The sequence below is a fragment of the Mustelus asterias genome, chromosome 22 (genome assembly GCF_964213995.1).
Source record: "Mustelus asterias chromosome 22, sMusAst1.hap1.1, whole genome shotgun sequence".
Taxonomy (NCBI): Eukaryota; Metazoa; Chordata; class Chondrichthyes; order Carcharhiniformes; family Triakidae; genus Mustelus; species Mustelus asterias.
Window position 1 is genome coordinate 20,115,510 of NC_135822.1, and position 17,459 is coordinate 20,132,968.

Consider the following 17,459-nt stretch of genomic DNA (forward strand, 5'->3'; position numbering starts at 1 on the left):
CGTTTTCCCCTCCCTCCCACTCTGTCCATGGATAGTCAGTGGATATTGATCAGGGTTGGGAAATTTGGATAACATTTCCCTCCTAAACCCATGATTGATGAGGGCACCCACATTGCTTCAGTTAGTTTTAATCAAAGCAAAAATAGAAAGGTTATGAATGCCAATGAAGTTTCAACAATTTGTGCCAAGCTGTCCCCTGAACTACAGCCCAACTTCAACATTGCATCTGAGTCTGGCTAATTCCACAACCCACCAACCTCAGTCCCAACAGTGCCAACACCAATCCTGCCAATCAATGCCCCCAAACTTCAATCCCACCAACTCCAAACCTGCCATTGTTAAATCCCTGAACCTACTCACTTCACTCTTGCTGACCCCAGCAGTCAGCCCACCTTACCGAGTTCATCCTCGCCAATCCTAACCCCATTAAACCCATCCTCGCTGACCGTAGCCCCCTCCAGTCAACTCATCTCTGCCATTCTCAGCCCACTAACCTCATTTGCCAACTCCAATGAGTTAAACTCAGTTCCCTTCATCCAGTCTCATTAAACCCACTTTAACCCATTAAGTAATATATTTATAAACAATTATTGTAAACTAGTTTCATTAGGCTTTAACAAGTATTAGCAACTTCAGAACCAAAGAGGAGTATGCACTCTTGGGGGCTGGATAGTGAATCATGACATGGACCCTCACCTCTGGAGTTTGGGTTCAGAGCTGGTCTTCTTCTTGATCCACTGGAACCCATTCTTCTTGTTACTCACCATTTCTGATTCAAGATAAGATTTGTTTCATCTACATATATTTCAAATCAACATAAGAATTATGGAGATCAGATTGTGCTCTCTGTTGGACGGCGCACCTGAGCAGTTAACCAGATACTCACGTCAATTGCATGTTTGTCAACTCTCCATGTAATAGACCAATGTCAATGTCAGAATCTGTGTGCATTTCTAAATAAATGGAGTTCATAGCATAACGGGGCACCCACTGTCTTCAATAACACAAAAACAGCAGCTGAGTAATTAATCTGCAACCTGTGACTGGTATAAACAATGTAAGCATGCATTGGCGCCCAGAAGAATTTAGATTCTAGCTATTCAACCAAGAGTTAACAGGCAGCCTCCCCACCCTCCCACTCAAAGAACAAACTAGTGTAATTTCATCATAACACCTACTTTGCTCCAACAATAGTAATGGCAAGAGGCTCAATTTATTAGCACAAGATCAAAGTTCACTCTTGTATGTGCTAACTTGGTTACTGGATTATCCTAATTGGAGCTGAGTAATTTATTTCCAATTAAATATGGTGCATGACACATTCAAGTCTACAAAGCTTACAGGTGTAATTACAGTCCAGGTGTAAAAGTTAATAAACAGGATGAACAGACAGTGACATTAGTTTACAATGCAAATGATATTCAAACCAATCAGCCAAAGCTATGGAAGTATCCGTGTGCCCTGCACAAACTTCCACCAACTGATTTGATGAGACAGTGCAGAGGATGCTTTATTCTATATTTAACCAATCATGTATTTGGGCTGCGAGTGTTTGGTGGGACAGTCTGTAGGGAGTTTTAATCTTTACTTCAGCTGTGCTATGTCTGGCTTGGGAGTATTTGATGGGACAGTGCAGGAGAAACTTTACTCTGTATCTAATCTGTGCTGTATGCATGTCAATGCAAAACAATTTCTCTATGAACACCATCCCTCTACACATGAGAAATAAGAGTAGGCTACACAGCTCCTTGAGTTTGCTCTGCTGTTCGGTACAAACATGGTCTTCTACCTCAACTCCACTTTCCCACCTGTTCCTCATATCCTTTGACTCTGAGAAATCCATGTATAACAGCCTTAAATACAATCAACAATGGAGCATTCCAACTCTTTGAGATAAACAATTCCAAAGATTCATAACCTTTTGAGTCAAGAAATAGCTCTTCATCTCAGTCTCAAATGATTGACCCTTTATCCCAATACTGTTCTCCCATGTTTTAGATTCCCAGGGAAACAACTGTGTCTACCTGTCAAGCCCCTTCAGAATATTTTACGTTTCACGCCAGAGAATATTGGCCCAATTTATTCAGACTCTGATCACATGAACCAATCTAGTGAACGTTCACTCTACTGCTAATTTCCTGTGCTCCTTATTTGAGTATATACACATTTCTGAACAATTAGAAGTTTCATGTCTTTAAAAAATTATGCTTTTCTAAATTTACCATTAAAATGAATAACCTCACTTGCCCACATTAAATTCCATCTTTACCTTGTTGCCCAATCACTTAACGTCTATCTCTTTGCAGCTCCGTTGTATGCTTCTCAATTTTTATGTGTCATTGACAAAGTTAAGATACATTACTCTCAATCGCTTTGCCTAAGTTATCAATAGAGATGGCAAATAGCTGAGGCCCAGCACTGATCTTTGCGGTACACCATAGTTACAGCCTGCCAACTTGAAAATTCCCAATTGATCCCTATTTTTCGCTTCCCGTCTGTTAACCAATCCTTCATTCATATGATTATCCCTTCTAGCTTATTAACCTTTTATGGGTACCTTACCACATGTCTTTTGGAAATCCAAGTATATTACATCGACTTGTTCCCTTTTATCTAACCTACTAGTTACACCCTCAAAAAACACCAATGAATTTGTCAAACATGATATCGCTTTCATAAAACCATATTAATTTTGTGTGATCATACTATGATGTTCTAATTGCATTGTAAACACTTCTTTAAAAAGAGATTCTGGCATTTTTCTGATGACTAATGTCCCTACCAGTTCAGATTGAAAGTCTAAGCAACGTGTGCACTGATTTTCTGTTCAATAAATCAGACTTGCTGGTTTGGAAAGGACTGTTCTTAGCTCTGATGCAGGATTGGTGGATAAGTCTTAAGTCAGGATGCTCAGATCAGAAATTTGAGATAAAAACGTTAGGATAAGCAGGAGTAAACCATACAGCCTGTTATACCTGTTGTTCAAAATGATCAAGGCTGACCTTCTGCTTCAACCCCACTTGCATGCTTGCTCCCCATATCCTGAGAGTCCCTGAGACATCAAAACGGTTCTCTCAGTCTTAAATTTACTCAACAATGGAGCATCTACAGCCCACTGGGATAGACAATTCCAAAGAATCACAACTCTGAGTAAAGAAATTTCTCATCTCGTTGCTAAATGATCAACCTCGTATCCTGAGACAGAGCTCCCTCTGCTTCCTGTCTTGTTAGTCAATCCACCATTTGTGTTAATATATTAGCCTGAACTCCATGAGTCCTTATCTTGCATATTAACATTTTCTCTGGCACCCTATTGAATGCATTTTAGAAATCCAAGTGTACTACATCTATTGGCTTTTTATCTGCCATTCAGGTTATATGCTCAAAAAACAAATAAATTTTCATACACTATTTCCCTTTCATAAAATCATGTAATGATATTTAAGTGCATTGTTAAAATGTTCTGAATAACAAATTCCAGTTTTTTTTAATGACTGATATTAGGCTAACCGGCATGTTGTCCCTGTTATCTATCTCCCTCCTCTCTTAAATAGAGGTGTTACATTTGCTAATTTCCGAAGCACTGGGATCATTCTAGAATCTAGGGAATTTTGAAAAATCATAACCAGTACATCATTATCTCCACACACTCTCTTTCAGAACCCGAGGGTGTGGTCATCAGGTCCTGGGGATTTGTCAGCCTTTTGTCCTTTAAGTTTCTGCAACGCTTTTTCTCTGCTGATATTAATGAGCTCACATTCCTCACTCTTATTAACCCCTTGGTTAGTCTTCTGATATGTCATTTGCCATTTCCTCATGATAATTTCTCTGGTCTCTGCCTTAAAGGGACCAATATTCTTTTCCTTTATACAATTATAGGGTGGCATGGCGGCACAGTGGATAGCACTGCTGCCTCACAGCGCCAGGGATCTGGGTTCGATTCCCAGCTTGGGTCACTGTCTGTGCAGAGTCTGCACGTTCTCTCAGTGTCTGCACGGGTTTCCTCCGGGTGCTCCGGTTTCCTTCCACAGTCCAAAAGATGTGCTGGTTAGGTGCATTGGCCATGCTAAATTCTCCCTCATCAGTGTATCAGAACAGGCACCGGAGTGTGGCGACCAGGGGATTTTCACAGTAACTTCATTGCAGTGTTAACCTAAGTCTACGTGTGACACTAATAAATAAACTTAAAACTATATTCCTTGACATTCTGGCTGTGTGAGAGGGATAGTTGTTGGCATGGATCCTACCCACCAAATTGATGAGTTTGGTCCCAGTCTCACCACATTGGACTCTCTGGGTGTTCATCAAATGTTCTTTCCACGAAATCACTGTAAACAAAATTAAACTGACAAAAGGAAAATATAAACAAGATAAGACAGGAAAAAATGTAATTTTTTTTAGTTTTTAAAATAGCTTTTACACTGAGGCAGCGATATATTAATTATAGAGACACAGAATCTGAATGCAATATCTACAATACTGGTACACACAATGACAGCTCCCAGCTGCCAACTGATCTGTAGTCTGGACTGAACTTCTGTCAGTGAGTTTGATCTATAGAATAGTTATAATAATTAATTTAATAAAATTTAATCTCCTACTGTACATTTTCTTTTTACAATTTCTCATAATTCCGATTAGCATTCTTAAACTTTCCAATAAATTTCCATTAGTTTTATTATTTCAATCCAGCTGAGTGCTGTCCAAGTGCTGGACCTACTTGTGCCAACATTCAAAGAGTGAGTGAGCTTTGTGCACTGCCGACCTTATGCAGCATCTGAAAGTCCTCTTGGTGTCCACAAGATGGACCCAGGTGAAACAATGTTTGAAGTTGCCTTTGACAAAAGGCTACAACTGAAAGTCCTTATTGAATTAGTTTTTTACTGTTTCTTTTCTTCAAAGAATGATGCAGAGTTCTGGAATGTTGGTACTTGTGCAAATATAACAGTATTCACACTCGCTGTTCCGAGAAATATTCCTGTGCACAGATTGTGTCAAGGAATGGAGGCACACACACAGTTTAGCTTCGTCCAGCGCCTTGCTCACTGCTGTGCTCGGAGGACTACAATCCAACCTGGTGAATCAAATCTCTACATTGCATCACTCCACATGAGACCTCTGACAGTCTGTGTGTCTCTCAGTTTCCTGTTCGCTTTGTTTAGTTCCAACCATCAGATTTCGAGTATCAGAGGTAAAGTTGAACACGTCCATCCCAGTGGAGAGTATTTCTTTGCACTCCTGTCTAGGAGAAAGGGGATTGAGATTTCTGGGCTAATGTTGATGGTTAAGTCTGGGGATGGGGTAGGTGGTATTATCATTGTAATGTGGCTGGTTAATTTGGCAGCAGGGAGCGAGGGGCAGCAGAAGTTTGTGAGATCCTTGTGGGGCACAAAATACTCACCTCTCTTGGTCTTATGCAGAAAGGTTTTGCCAGTTTTGCAGGAGGGCGATTTAAATTCAATTGGGGTCTCACAAAGACCACAGAAACTTAACCTGCATTTATTAACAAGGACATGGCTCACTGGGAAGGAAGAAGAGAGAAACAGGAGTGAGGCAGACTGCACCACCAGTGGGACTTTGAGCCCCATGGAGCAGGAGACAGGATAATCTCATTTGAATGTCTTGCTGACTACTCACTGTACATGAAGGATGGTCACTTTGACATAGTTTTAGGGCAGGTCAGGCCAGGAAACCCACATCCCCTTGAAAATCAGCAGCTTCAGGACAGGAAAGAACTGAAGAGTCAGCACCTTCAGGAGAGATGTGAAAATTGGAAAAAAAAACACAATCCAATACAATCCTTATAGTTGCAGACTGGATACAGAAGGTCTCATTACTGGGAGCGGCACAGAACCAAGGAGAAGTAAACAGCTGTTCCAGACAGATTTGTAAATCTTTCAGAAATGACTGAAGATGAGACTGAATGATCCAATCAGATCGTTCAGCAACAACCATGAACAAAAGTGCCCAAACTGCCTAGACATATCCAAAACATGGCATGTGCAAAGGTGTGTCATCCAACCTCCTCTCTCGTGCAGGGAATTAGACTAGAGTGCAAGAGCTGTTGAAATGTTTTGAAGGTATAGCTTAAACTTTCTCAATGCTTCAAAGGGAAATAATTCCATGAAAGGCTGCTAACTTCTGAAAAAGAAAGTGAATCGCTTGTGCGTCAATGAGCTGGAAATTGAATCACACCCAAATGTGCTGAGCTGTCTGTAGAATGAAAAGGTGCTCGCTAAAAAGATTAGACAATCTACATTGAAAAAAGACAGGGTGCACTTTAACATGGAGTGCCCTTCACAACAGCACGTGAGTGAGTGGATGTTGAGATGACCTGTGTGAAATGATCTCGTCAGGGATAAACCCCAACCAGATCAAAAGGTCTTCAACATCCCTTCAAAGTCTACAAAGAAGGTGATGATTACACTGAAACGCAGAATACACTTACACAAAGCTGTCCTTGGCACCAATATTTACCAAAACCAACACATTCAAGGTTGTTATTAACGGAGGACAGATATAGAACCATGGTTAGAATTAGAAGCCTGAGGTTCCTGCAACACCAGGGGTGAGACACAAGTAGTTTTGTGTGCAAAGACTTTAGTGTTGTTTAGTGCAAGACGACAGGTGTTGTCACATAATGTCGATGAAAAACTCACAGGGGTTACCCATGGCCTTTTGGAAGGACTGCCGGCTGCCCGTCAACTCAGGAGGGACTGCCACTAGATCCCGAACAGGAGGAGCTCCAGGAGGCCCACTGGTTATTAATACTGTGGGCAGCTGGTAGACAGGAGGGACCCCCGGGGGTCCATGGGAGCAGTGGCTGTGGTGACTGAGTTGGCTTGCTGGTCGCTCGCAATGCACGCTGTTGCCGGTGGTGCGGTCTGGCTCGCTCGCATTACCCACCGACTTGGAGTCTGCTTTCTGCTCCTTTTCCTTCCCCGCTGAGCCTTTTCTCTCACCCATGCTCCGATTGGATCCACTGCTCTTGCTTCCTGTGTACACAGAGCAGGCAACACAAGACATCGGTCACTTCACCCAATGAACCTCACCAAAATGAAACATCTCAAATGAAGAGGTGACTGGCTGGTGCTACTGTCCCTGAACTGCTGAATGGACTCAGTATAAAGTGGTTCAACTACATCACGGTCACTCCTTTCTGCTGCATTGAGAGTCACTGGGAAACAGAAAGATCCACTCAACAACAATTCTTACAACAATAGACAGCAAGTAATGCTGCTGCTTTACTTTGGTCAGTGATGATTGGGTTGTTGAGGAGCTTGGCTGTAACATTTTCTAAAGAATAATCTGCGAATCTGTCTTGTTTATTTTGGAATGAACTCTGATTCTTCAGATAGCTTTGTCAGGGTGCCAGGTCACTGCTACTGCCCGAGTACGTTTAAAGCAGTCAGGCTGCATTTACCTGCCTCACCTACAAATGAACTGAGGGAATGTCCAGCCCAGTGACATTGTTGGCGCTGGGATCAGGATCTTTATATAACCAACTCAAATTTGACAAACAAATTGATGACCTCATTGACTGCACAAAAACTCAGAAACATGTTCAATGACAGGTTTGATTTCTACATTCTGAAGATATTAAATATTTTATTAAAACTTTTTGATTAAGTAATCTTGTTCATACAATCTCACGGCCATGAAATCATCTCCTGTAAATTGTAAATGCTTGGTAATGATGGCCCCAGGTACCAATCTCTCTGCTGGCTGAACAAAAAACTCCCTCTTTCCCCTCCATTCCACCTCACTTCTCCCCTTCATTCCTTCCCATCCACTTCTCCTCTCTGCATCCTCTCCCCTGACATCCCTTTCTTCTCCACAAACTCTCACCCCACCTATACCCCTAACCCCCTCCCTCCCCTCTCTGTACTCTCATCCTCGAGACCCCCTCCCTACATCCCAACCACTTTCAACTCTCTCCCTGCAGCCCTTCTCCAAATCTCCCTCTTCCAATCATTGCCCCCCACCCTCCACACACTCCCACCAGCTCTAGCTCCACCTTAGTGGTTTTGGAAAAGATGCAGACATTGGCTACACGCAACAACTTTGACAATCAGAACAAGACCCTTGTGAATCTTACCTTCACTCTGCTGGCTCCCAGCGCTGCCATTTCCATAGTTTAAAGTGGGATCCTGGCAAGTAGGCGAATAATACGGATGAGGCAGTGGATACTGATACGGGAAGCCCTGAGTCAGTGGCCAGGGACAGGCTGGGTGTGGGAGAGGTGGCAGGACATCATGCTCCGATGTCCCACTGGAACCTTCATTTAAGCTCAGTCCAGCTAAGTCTACCAGCAAATAAAAATTACACACAAATTAAATGCAATTCCTTTAGTTAGGCACTTTACAACCATCTGGCCTCAACACTGAGGTCAACAATTACATTTCATAACCACTGCTCCCACTTTCTCGGATAATTGTATTGTTGTTGCCCTTGATATTTAATGGCATTACCATTGTTGGATTCCCCCATTCCCCATTATCAACATCCTGGGGAATTACCATTGACTAGAAACTGGACTGGATCAGCCAAATAAATACTGTGGCTACAAGAGCAGGTCCGAGGCTGGGAGTTCTGTGATGGGCAACACCTCCTAACTCCCCAAAGTCTGTCCATCATTTACAAGGCACAAATCAGGATTGAGATAAAATACTTTCTTCTTGTCTGTATGAGTGCAGATCTTTAACACTCTAAGCTAAAGACCATCCAAGACAAAGCAGCCTGTTTGATTGGCACCCATCCCCCACCTTCAACACTCACTCCCTCCATCACTGATGCACAGTGGCAGCAGTGTGTGCCATATACAAGATGCACTGCAACAACTCACCAAAACTCCTTCAAGAGCAGCTTTCAAATCTACGACCTCTGCCGCCTAGGAAGACATGGGCAACAGATGCAAATTCCTCTCCAAGCCACACACCAGCCAGACTTGGAACTATATAATTGTTCCTTCACTGCCGCTGGGTCAAAATCCTGGCATTTCATCCCTAACAGCACTCTGGGTGTATCTACAGCACATGGACTACAACAGTTCAAGAAAGGACCAATACACCAATCCCCAGCACTCAAATCCCTCAGGCTGATAACCACCTGATTTGCTAAATGTTAAGGAGACAGAGTGAACTTACTGGTAGAGAGGTCACCGAAGATGTAGTAACACTGCTCGGAGAAAGTGATCTTGTTGACTGTGTGCCTGAGGTAGCCATGCTTCAGCATGCTGCTGGCGTACTTCCTTGCCTCACGACGGTCTTTAAAACCCTGCACACGTGAGAAAAGCCAGTCGACCACATCTGCTCCTACAGAGAAACAAGGGCTAACTGCATGAAGAAGCACAACCAACCAACCAAGTGGAGCAAACCCCCCAAAGGATCTACACCCACCCCCTTGGTTAGGGCATTCGAGGACACAGTCCACCTTGGTCAGGGGTCTCTCAGGCACCCCTCCCCTCGCACCTCAATCAGGGTCTCTCAAGGTTCCTCTCCCTCACCTCAGTTAGGGCCCTGCGAGGTCTCCCTTCCCAAGCTTGGTCAGTCTCGCAGGACCAGCTACTCTTGATGTTTGCACAATGGTTTGGAAAAGAGTATCTGCCATACATTTAACCTCAAACCACATGCTGTCCATTTGGATTGTGTACCACCCTCTCAGAACGTTTACAGTTCCTTGAAACCAGACTCGTACAATTCACATTCCTCTTAAAACTTGCACAATCTCCCCATCCACACAATCCTCTTGACCACGAACTCTACCCTTGCACCTTGCCTCTAAAAGCTCTATTATGTTCTAAGGCTATGGGATTCTGAACCATCCTCCTGCTCTTGGCTATACAGGAGCCAGCAGTGCTAAACTGGGCAGGATCATCACAGGTCAGGTGAAAGGGTAAAGTGAGGAGTGCGGGACTTGGAGCTCAGTACAGCACAACTCAACCAAAGCCAGCCCAGCATCACAAACATGCAATGCAACAGTGACTGCATCTCAAAAATATTTCACTGATTGTAAAGTATTTTGGGACATCCTGAGGGTGCAAAAGGCAGCTCGTAAAGTGATTAATTTTTAATATTATTAGAAATCCAACAACTTGACTTTTACTCAATTTTCAAACTGACATGGCAGTATTCCAGCTCTCTGTATTCTGGGACTTTGGATCATTCTAGTAACACAATACTTACACCACCATACCCCTGTAAGTACTGTTGGAATAACTGAGGACTAAAAGAATGATAAAGTATGGAATGCCTTTTGGAACAGGGTTGTTTGCTGTACCTCAGGCTGTGGAAGGAATCCAATGCTAAGGATGGTAGATATTGTATCATTCTGATCAGATGGACAAATTCTTGGAACAGTGGAAGCCTAGTCCAAATGGGAAGAACAAGCAGAGCTGCTTCAAGGGACGACTGGTGAAATCAAGGCGTTTGGGAATAACTAAAATCACAATAATGAAACCAGGTGCAATTAACTCTGTGCATACCAAGCATAACAATCACCTGCAGAGCAACAAACAGCAGCTAACCATTCGCCCAGGGCCAGCATGGTGTATGTATTACAGAAACGGGAGAGAGAGAGAGAGAGAGGGAGAAATCACGTGGGACTTGACCTCAGAAGTAGTTATAGAACCATAGAAAGTAGTGGAGTAGTGGAGGCCAAATCCTAACTTTGGTCAACATTGCTACTTTTGGAGTGAAGTGGGTGTCACTATTGGGTTTGTCCTTTATATGGCCAACAGAAGGACAACTTGAAGAAAGAACAACCCCAGAGACAGACATACTCACCAATGACGGCATTTGAAATGGTGATCTTCAGCCACAGTCGGTTACGGATCTCCAGTCCTGAATCAGACAACTGCATGGCCTTGACGATAACTGACATGTCAGTCTTAACTGTTAGTGGGCAATCATCATACTCTGAACAAAGAAACAGAAACAACATAGGATCTAATTTTCACAGAGAATTAGCAAAAGAGGATCGATTCTAATCCTGCCTGCTACTAGGATAAGAAAGAGCAGTAAGGGGGTTAGCAGGTTAAGATGTTGGAGCGTCACAGCACAAACCTTCCAGCATAAAAACAGCAAGAGGCATTCAGTCCCTTGAACCTTTTAGAATTCAATTAAATCAATTAGATCATGATTGATCTGTATACAAACTCCATCTGCCCTCTTGGTTCTTACCTTAGCTGATCTTTGAAGATCTATTGAATGTGGAAAAGTCACAGCCTGATTGCCACCACCCTACTTTGGTACAAAGTTTGGGGTGGGCTACGTGGAATCAAAACAACAAGTCAAAATGATCAGAGGTCAAGGTAATATTTATCTTCCAAGAGTTTTGAGAGGATTTCCTCTGGATCAGAAATTTGTCTGGATCCTGTCAAGAGTCTTTGAGCTCCATAGCACTGACCTTCTCTGAAAGATCCTCCCCTTGCAGCAAAACTTTAGGCCAGCCAAAGACCGTTCCTTGGGTCCCCACAGTGAGGATGTTACACATTCCTGACAGTCTCAGGTGGGAGACAGTGAACTCAGGAGTCAAAATGGACTCAGGGTGAGAAGCCCCATTCTCTGAGTTCAATACTCAAGTTAAAATCAAGGCTTAAATATTACACACACAGACAAGACTAGAAGGTCTGATGGCCTCACACCCGTGTGACCTCGAACCATCTGAGCATCCTTGTTACCACCCAACTCCGACACACATGGCAGGTTCAAGCATGGGGAATTGGTAAATTGGTAAAAGCATGACTTACTTTCTGAATCTGGGATGGAGCTGGTTAGTGAAGAGCTGGTGGAAGTGATGGCACTGGTGGTGGGGCTCATACCATAGCGGGGGAATGTTCCTGTCATAGCAGTGGTATGAGAGATCCAGGCCGCTGGGTCAATAGGTCTCACTGGTTCCGCTACACCACAGACAAATAGAGGGAAGATTAGACAAAGAGCTGGACTCAGTTCAAACAGGAGAGAATGTGAAGAACAACAAAAATATACATTTCAAGCAGTAAATATACAAGTCCGTTAGCAGCTGAGAGAAAGGTATGCAGCTTAACCGTACTCTTTTAGGTGCTGACTGATTGGTGCCATGTTTCCAGCTCCATCTTTAGGTAATGAAAGGACTAATACTGATAAGATGTTTCCACAGCCTGCAGCATGTTCAATTTCTGCAGCAATGTAAAGCCATTTGCAAAGAAATTACAAGGAAGTACAATTCAGCAACAGTTTAATGATTAGCTTAGTACAATCTTCTGGAACATAAGCAGATGCAGGGAAGCCTGACAAAAGTTTGAAATAGCCAGTTCTAATGATATTTTGCAGTTGTCCACAGTCTGGAGTTCAAATCACACCCCAGTGTTATGCTGCAGGAAAAACTATGGTGTCAGATTCAGAAAGCAACTGTTGGGGCTCATTGGAGATGGATGACAATAGGGCCTCTCCATTTCCTGAATGGTGGGCATCTGCCACATACTTTAACAACAAAGCCCAAATTGAAATGATGGGCGCTGGGTAAACGAGTGTCAGATTTTGTTTAATAATGCATCTGTGAAGTTCCTTGGAATGCTTCACTCTATGGAGGCAAGTTGTTGTTGCTGCTGCAGTAGGCAATCCATCATTTTTCTTCACTGAACTTTCTCTATACACTATAGGCACAAAGATAGAGACAGAGGCAGAGAGAGACACAGAGGGAAAGGTGGATGGAGAGGTGGTAGCGTAGTGGTATTGTCACTAGACTAGAATCCAGTGACCTACGGTAATACTCTGGGGACCCAGGTTCAATTCCCACCAAGGCAAGTGGTGAAATTTGAATCGAGTCTACTGATGATTGATTGCTGCAAAAAACCATCTGGTTCACTAATGTCCTTTAGGGAAGGAAATCGGCCATCCTTACCCAGTCTGGTCTACATGTGACTCCAGAGCCACTGCAATGTAGTTGACTCTCAAGTGCCCTCTGAAATGGAGGGCAATTAGGGATAGGCAATAAATGCTGGGCCCAGCCAGCGACACCCACATCCTGTAAAATTAATGAATAAATAATAAAAAAAAAGGGAAAATGGAATAGAGAAACAGAAATAGAGAGAGGCATGCACATTTAGAGCAAAACATGCTGATGGAAAGGCACATAAAGAAAAGGGAAGCCAGGGGATAGAAACTAAACAAAACTTTATTAATAGTAATTTTAATTAAAAACCAGAACGTCTATAAAATTAAAACAAGCACTAAAATTTGACACAAGCATTAATGAAAATAAAAAGCTGAAGTTAAACATATGCCATAGATGCAATGTCACAACGACAGAGGACTGGATTCCAGATCTCCGAGATAGAAGGACAGTGTGTAACTAACCAACAGAATCCAAGTCGACACTTTTTCCTTAATTAAGCCATTAAGAATGATGAAAGTAGTACTTACTCCTGGGAATGGTGAAATAACTCCTGGGGGTGGGGTCCCAGCACTTGGCCACTGTTAAGCTGATGGGCCTGGAGAAGCAAACAGAGTGGACCAGTTACCAGCCATTGCAAAATTAGACAAACAGGGAGTAAGCAAAATTGGCCCAGGAACCACAGAAAAATGAACCTAAAGACTCCTGTGGTTCAGAAATTAAATGGAACACAGAGCAACTGAGTGCACGGATCCCAGAATGGTCACAGGCACTGTGTGGAATTGTGTGAGCACAGGATCCGGCTGAAATGCCGCTACAGTTGAATAGGCTGTGATACCTGTTGGGTCAGCAATGGTGCTGTGACCATGTTGCAACAACCAACTAATTTTCCTAGGTTAATAGTTAGGCAGGATGAGTTACTTGTGGGATTCCTGGTCTCAAAGTAGAGGTAGCTGCCACAAGGACCCACTGGGTGTTGCAGGGGGAGAACAAATTCAAACGAGGAAAAGAGAAAATGTTTTTAGACTCCTTCCTCTGGAACAGAAGCCCACTACTACCCTCCATGTAGTAGTCAGGTGCTTATTGCTACTGCTCTGAGCTCTGAGCCACTCCTGGAGATCCCCGAGGTCAGTGAAGAACTTGGTGCAAGGAAATGGATTGGATTGCCAGGTTCAGCCTGCTAATATTTACAAGAAAGAAGTCTCACAACACCAGGTTAAAGTCCAACAGGTTTATTTGGTAGCAAATACCATAAGCTTTCGGAGCGCTGCTCCTTTGTCAGATGGAGGGGAAATGTGCTCTCAAACAGTCCACAGAGACACAAAATCAAGTTACATAATACTAATTAGAATGCGAATCCCTACAGCCAGCCAGGTCTTAAAGGTACAGACAATGTGGGTGGAGGGAGCATTAAACACAGGTTAAAGAGATGTGTATTGTCTCCAGACAGAACAGCTAGTGAGATTCTGCAAGTCCAGGGGGCAAGCTGTGGGGGTTACTGATAATGTGACATAAATCCAACATCCCGGTTTAGGCCGTCCTCATGTGTGCGGAACTTGGCTATCAGTTTCTGCTCAGCGACTCTGTGCTGTCGTGTGTCGTGAAGGCCGCCTTGGAGAATGCTTACCTGAAGATCCAAGGCTGAATGCCCGTGACTGCTGAAGTGCTCCCCCACAGGAAGAGAAGAGAACAGTCTTGCCTGGTGATTGTCGAACGGTGTTCATTCATCCGTTGTCGTAGCGTCTGCATGGTTTCCCCAATGTACCATGCCTCGGGACATCCTTTCCTGCAGCAGGCATTCAGCCTTGGATCTTCAGGTAAGCGTTCTCCAAGGCGGCCTTCACGACACACGACAGCGCAGAGTCGCTGAGCAGAAACTGATAGCCAAGTTCCGCACACATGAGGACGGCCTAAACCGGGATGTTGGATTTATGTCACATTATCAGTAACCCCCACAGCTTGCCCCCTGGACTTGCAGAATCTCACTAGCTGTTCTGTCTGGAGACACTACACATCTCTTTAACCTGTGTTTAATGCTCCCTCCACCCACATTGTCTGTACCTTTAAGACCTGGCTGGCTGTAGGGATTCGCATTCTAATTAGTATTCTGTAACTTGATTGTGTGTCTCTGTGCCCTGTTTGAGAGCACATTTCCACTCCATCTGACGAAGGAGCAGCGCTCCAAAAGCTTATGGTATTTGCTACCAAATAAACCTGTTGGACTTTAACCTGGTGTTGTTAAAACTCTTACTGTGTTCACCCCAGTCCAACGCCGGCATCTCCACATCAATATTTACAAGTAGCAGGCAGGAAATGCCAGCACTGGGGTAAAATCCATCATGCAAATCAACCTCCCATCCACTGACTCTGTCTACACTTCTCGCTGCCTCGGAAAAGCAGCCAGCATAATTAAGGATCCTCGCACCCCAGACATTCTCTCTTCCACCTTCTTTCATCAGGAAAAAGATACAAAAGTCTGAGATCATGTATCAACAGACTCAAGAACAGCTTCTTCCCTGCTGCCATCAGACTTTTGAATAGACCTATCATATATTAAGCTGATCTTTCTCTACACCCTAGCTATGACTGTAACACTATATTCTGCACTCTCTCCTTTCCTTCTCCCCTATGTATTCTATGAACGGTATGTTTTGTCTGTATGGTACTCAAGAAACAATACTTTTCACTGTATCCCAATAATTAATCAAATCAAATAAGATACTGGATTTGAGGTGGGATCTGGCAATCGGCCTTGCATCCGATTTTGTCTCATGATGATAGAATAGCAGAGGAACACCTGACCCTCACTTTCGAGGCTGGGGGGGGGGGGGGGGACTTTTCCATAGTTCTTTCAGACACGGAGACACACAGACAGGCAGAAAGGCAAGCATACATGAAGATAGGGATGTAGCAGATGCACACAAAGATGCACAGACTTCTACACACACACACACACACACAAACGAAGAGAAATACATACAGCAATCTTTGCTGGCAGGATGGGGCTAGTGAGCCCGAATCCTGTACTCCCAACCTGGCCGGTTCCATTGCAGCGTGGGCATCTCATACACTCTGCAATTTAGTGGAGTCAGGTCAGCTTCTCGGGACTCAGGGTTCACAGCCCCGCAGAGGAGTTGTGAAACATAGTCCAGATTCAGGAGCCTTTTGAAAGGCAAGTTTGAAAGCTCTTACTCGTGCCAACATGCACTATGTACAGGACCAATGAGCCATATATTGGCAACGCTTGAAATGCTCAAAGAAAATTCAGAAATCTGTCTTGGAAACCCTTAATTATCAATCATTTAGAACCATTATAGTATCAACAGCAGAATCTTTGCCTCACCTCACACCTCTTAATCTTGTCCAAATAAACAAACAGACATAGAAAAAACAGATCAAAGAAAGAATAAATTATAACCCTATTATTAGCATATAGCTCACTGTTTCTCAAAAATAGTGCATACTGGGTGAGCATGCATGGGTGGATGACGTGGGGGAAGGCAGAGAGGGGTGGGGGCACAGAGGCACGAAGGTGGCTATTTATATGGAGACCGGTCTGCCGAGTCCAGAAATCTTTCAACCTGAGCTTCTGGCTTCATTAACAAAAACCCAGCTCACAGTCACAACCACATTCTCGCCAGCAGAGGTCACTGGATAACCAACTGCATGGCTTCAAATAACACATGCGAGGGGTGGCTCTAAGGGAGGGCAAGGCTGCCAGAGGAGCAGCCCTGAGGGAGGGCAGGGCTGCCAGAGGGGAGGCCCCCCCCGAGGGAGGGCAGGACTACCGGAGGGGCAGCTGTCAAGCCAGGGCAGGGCAGTCAAGTTCAGCCCAGTGTTCCGGACAATATTTATCCCTCAGCCAATGTCACTAAACATGATGATCTGGTCATTTATAATTTTTCATTTGTGGGATCTTGCTGTGCACCAATTAGGTGCTGCATCTCCGATATTACAAAAACAATTGCACTTCAGAAGTACTTCATTGTCTATAAAACATTTTTGGACATCCTAAGGTTATGAAAGGCACTATAGAAATGCAAGTTCTTGGTGTAAAATGCCTTTTCTTAATCACATGTAAAACTTGTCACTTACCCAGGTTTTGATACAATTTCCCGGAGAATCCTCACAGCATCATCATTGCTCATGTTTTCAAAATTGACATCATTGACCTGGAGCAGAAAGGAAGTTCAGATCAAGGGATAAGCTAAGGTAGATGTCTCAGAAAAGGGGACAGGAACAGGTATGAGGGTCTAGGAGACAATGGCACCACCATGTGGCGTTTGCTACCAAATAAACCTGTTGGACTTTAACCTGTTGTTGTTAGACTCCTTACTGTGTTTACCCCAGTCCAACGCCAGCATCTCCACATCACCACCATTTGGCAGACAGCTTTCGGGTAGAGTTGGAAAGGAGTTTAAAAATCTACCAGCTGAATCCTGAGATGTGATCCCTGCCTTGAAATCACCATCCCATAACGTTACAGCGACTGGGATCCTATGGGCAGTGACTGGTGGCAAGGCAACCAATGGCAAAAGGCACACAGCATGTCACTGACCTGCCAGTTATACTTAAGAATTAGTGAC

General features: G+C 43.8%; 1 protein-coding gene across 2 annotated transcripts in view; it reads right to left on the minus strand.

Moving 5' to 3' along the window:
- Positions 1–4,382: 4,382 nt before the first annotated feature.
- Positions 4,383–17,459, minus strand: part of LOC144509888 (segment polarity protein dishevelled homolog DVL-1-like) — a 135,118-nt gene continuing 122,041 nt past the window's right edge. The window contains exons 9-15 of one of the 2 annotated variants that reach the window (XM_078238835.1): positions 16,969–17,045; positions 13,404–13,471; positions 11,750–11,899; positions 10,785–10,916; positions 9,147–9,314; positions 8,099–8,305; positions 4,383–6,995 (exon numbers count right to left, since the gene is read on the minus strand). In XM_078238835.1, the coding sequence (XP_078094961.1) occupies positions 6,634–6,995; positions 8,099–8,305; positions 9,147–9,314; positions 10,785–10,916; positions 11,750–11,899; positions 13,404–13,471; positions 16,969–17,045 (1,164 nt within the window). In that variant the 3' untranslated portion in view covers positions 4,383–6,633. The remainder of the gene's footprint in view (positions 6,996–8,098; positions 8,306–9,146; positions 9,315–10,784; positions 10,917–11,749; positions 11,900–13,403; positions 13,472–16,968; positions 17,046–17,459) is intronic. The other variant, XM_078238836.1, reaches the window with a different exon arrangement.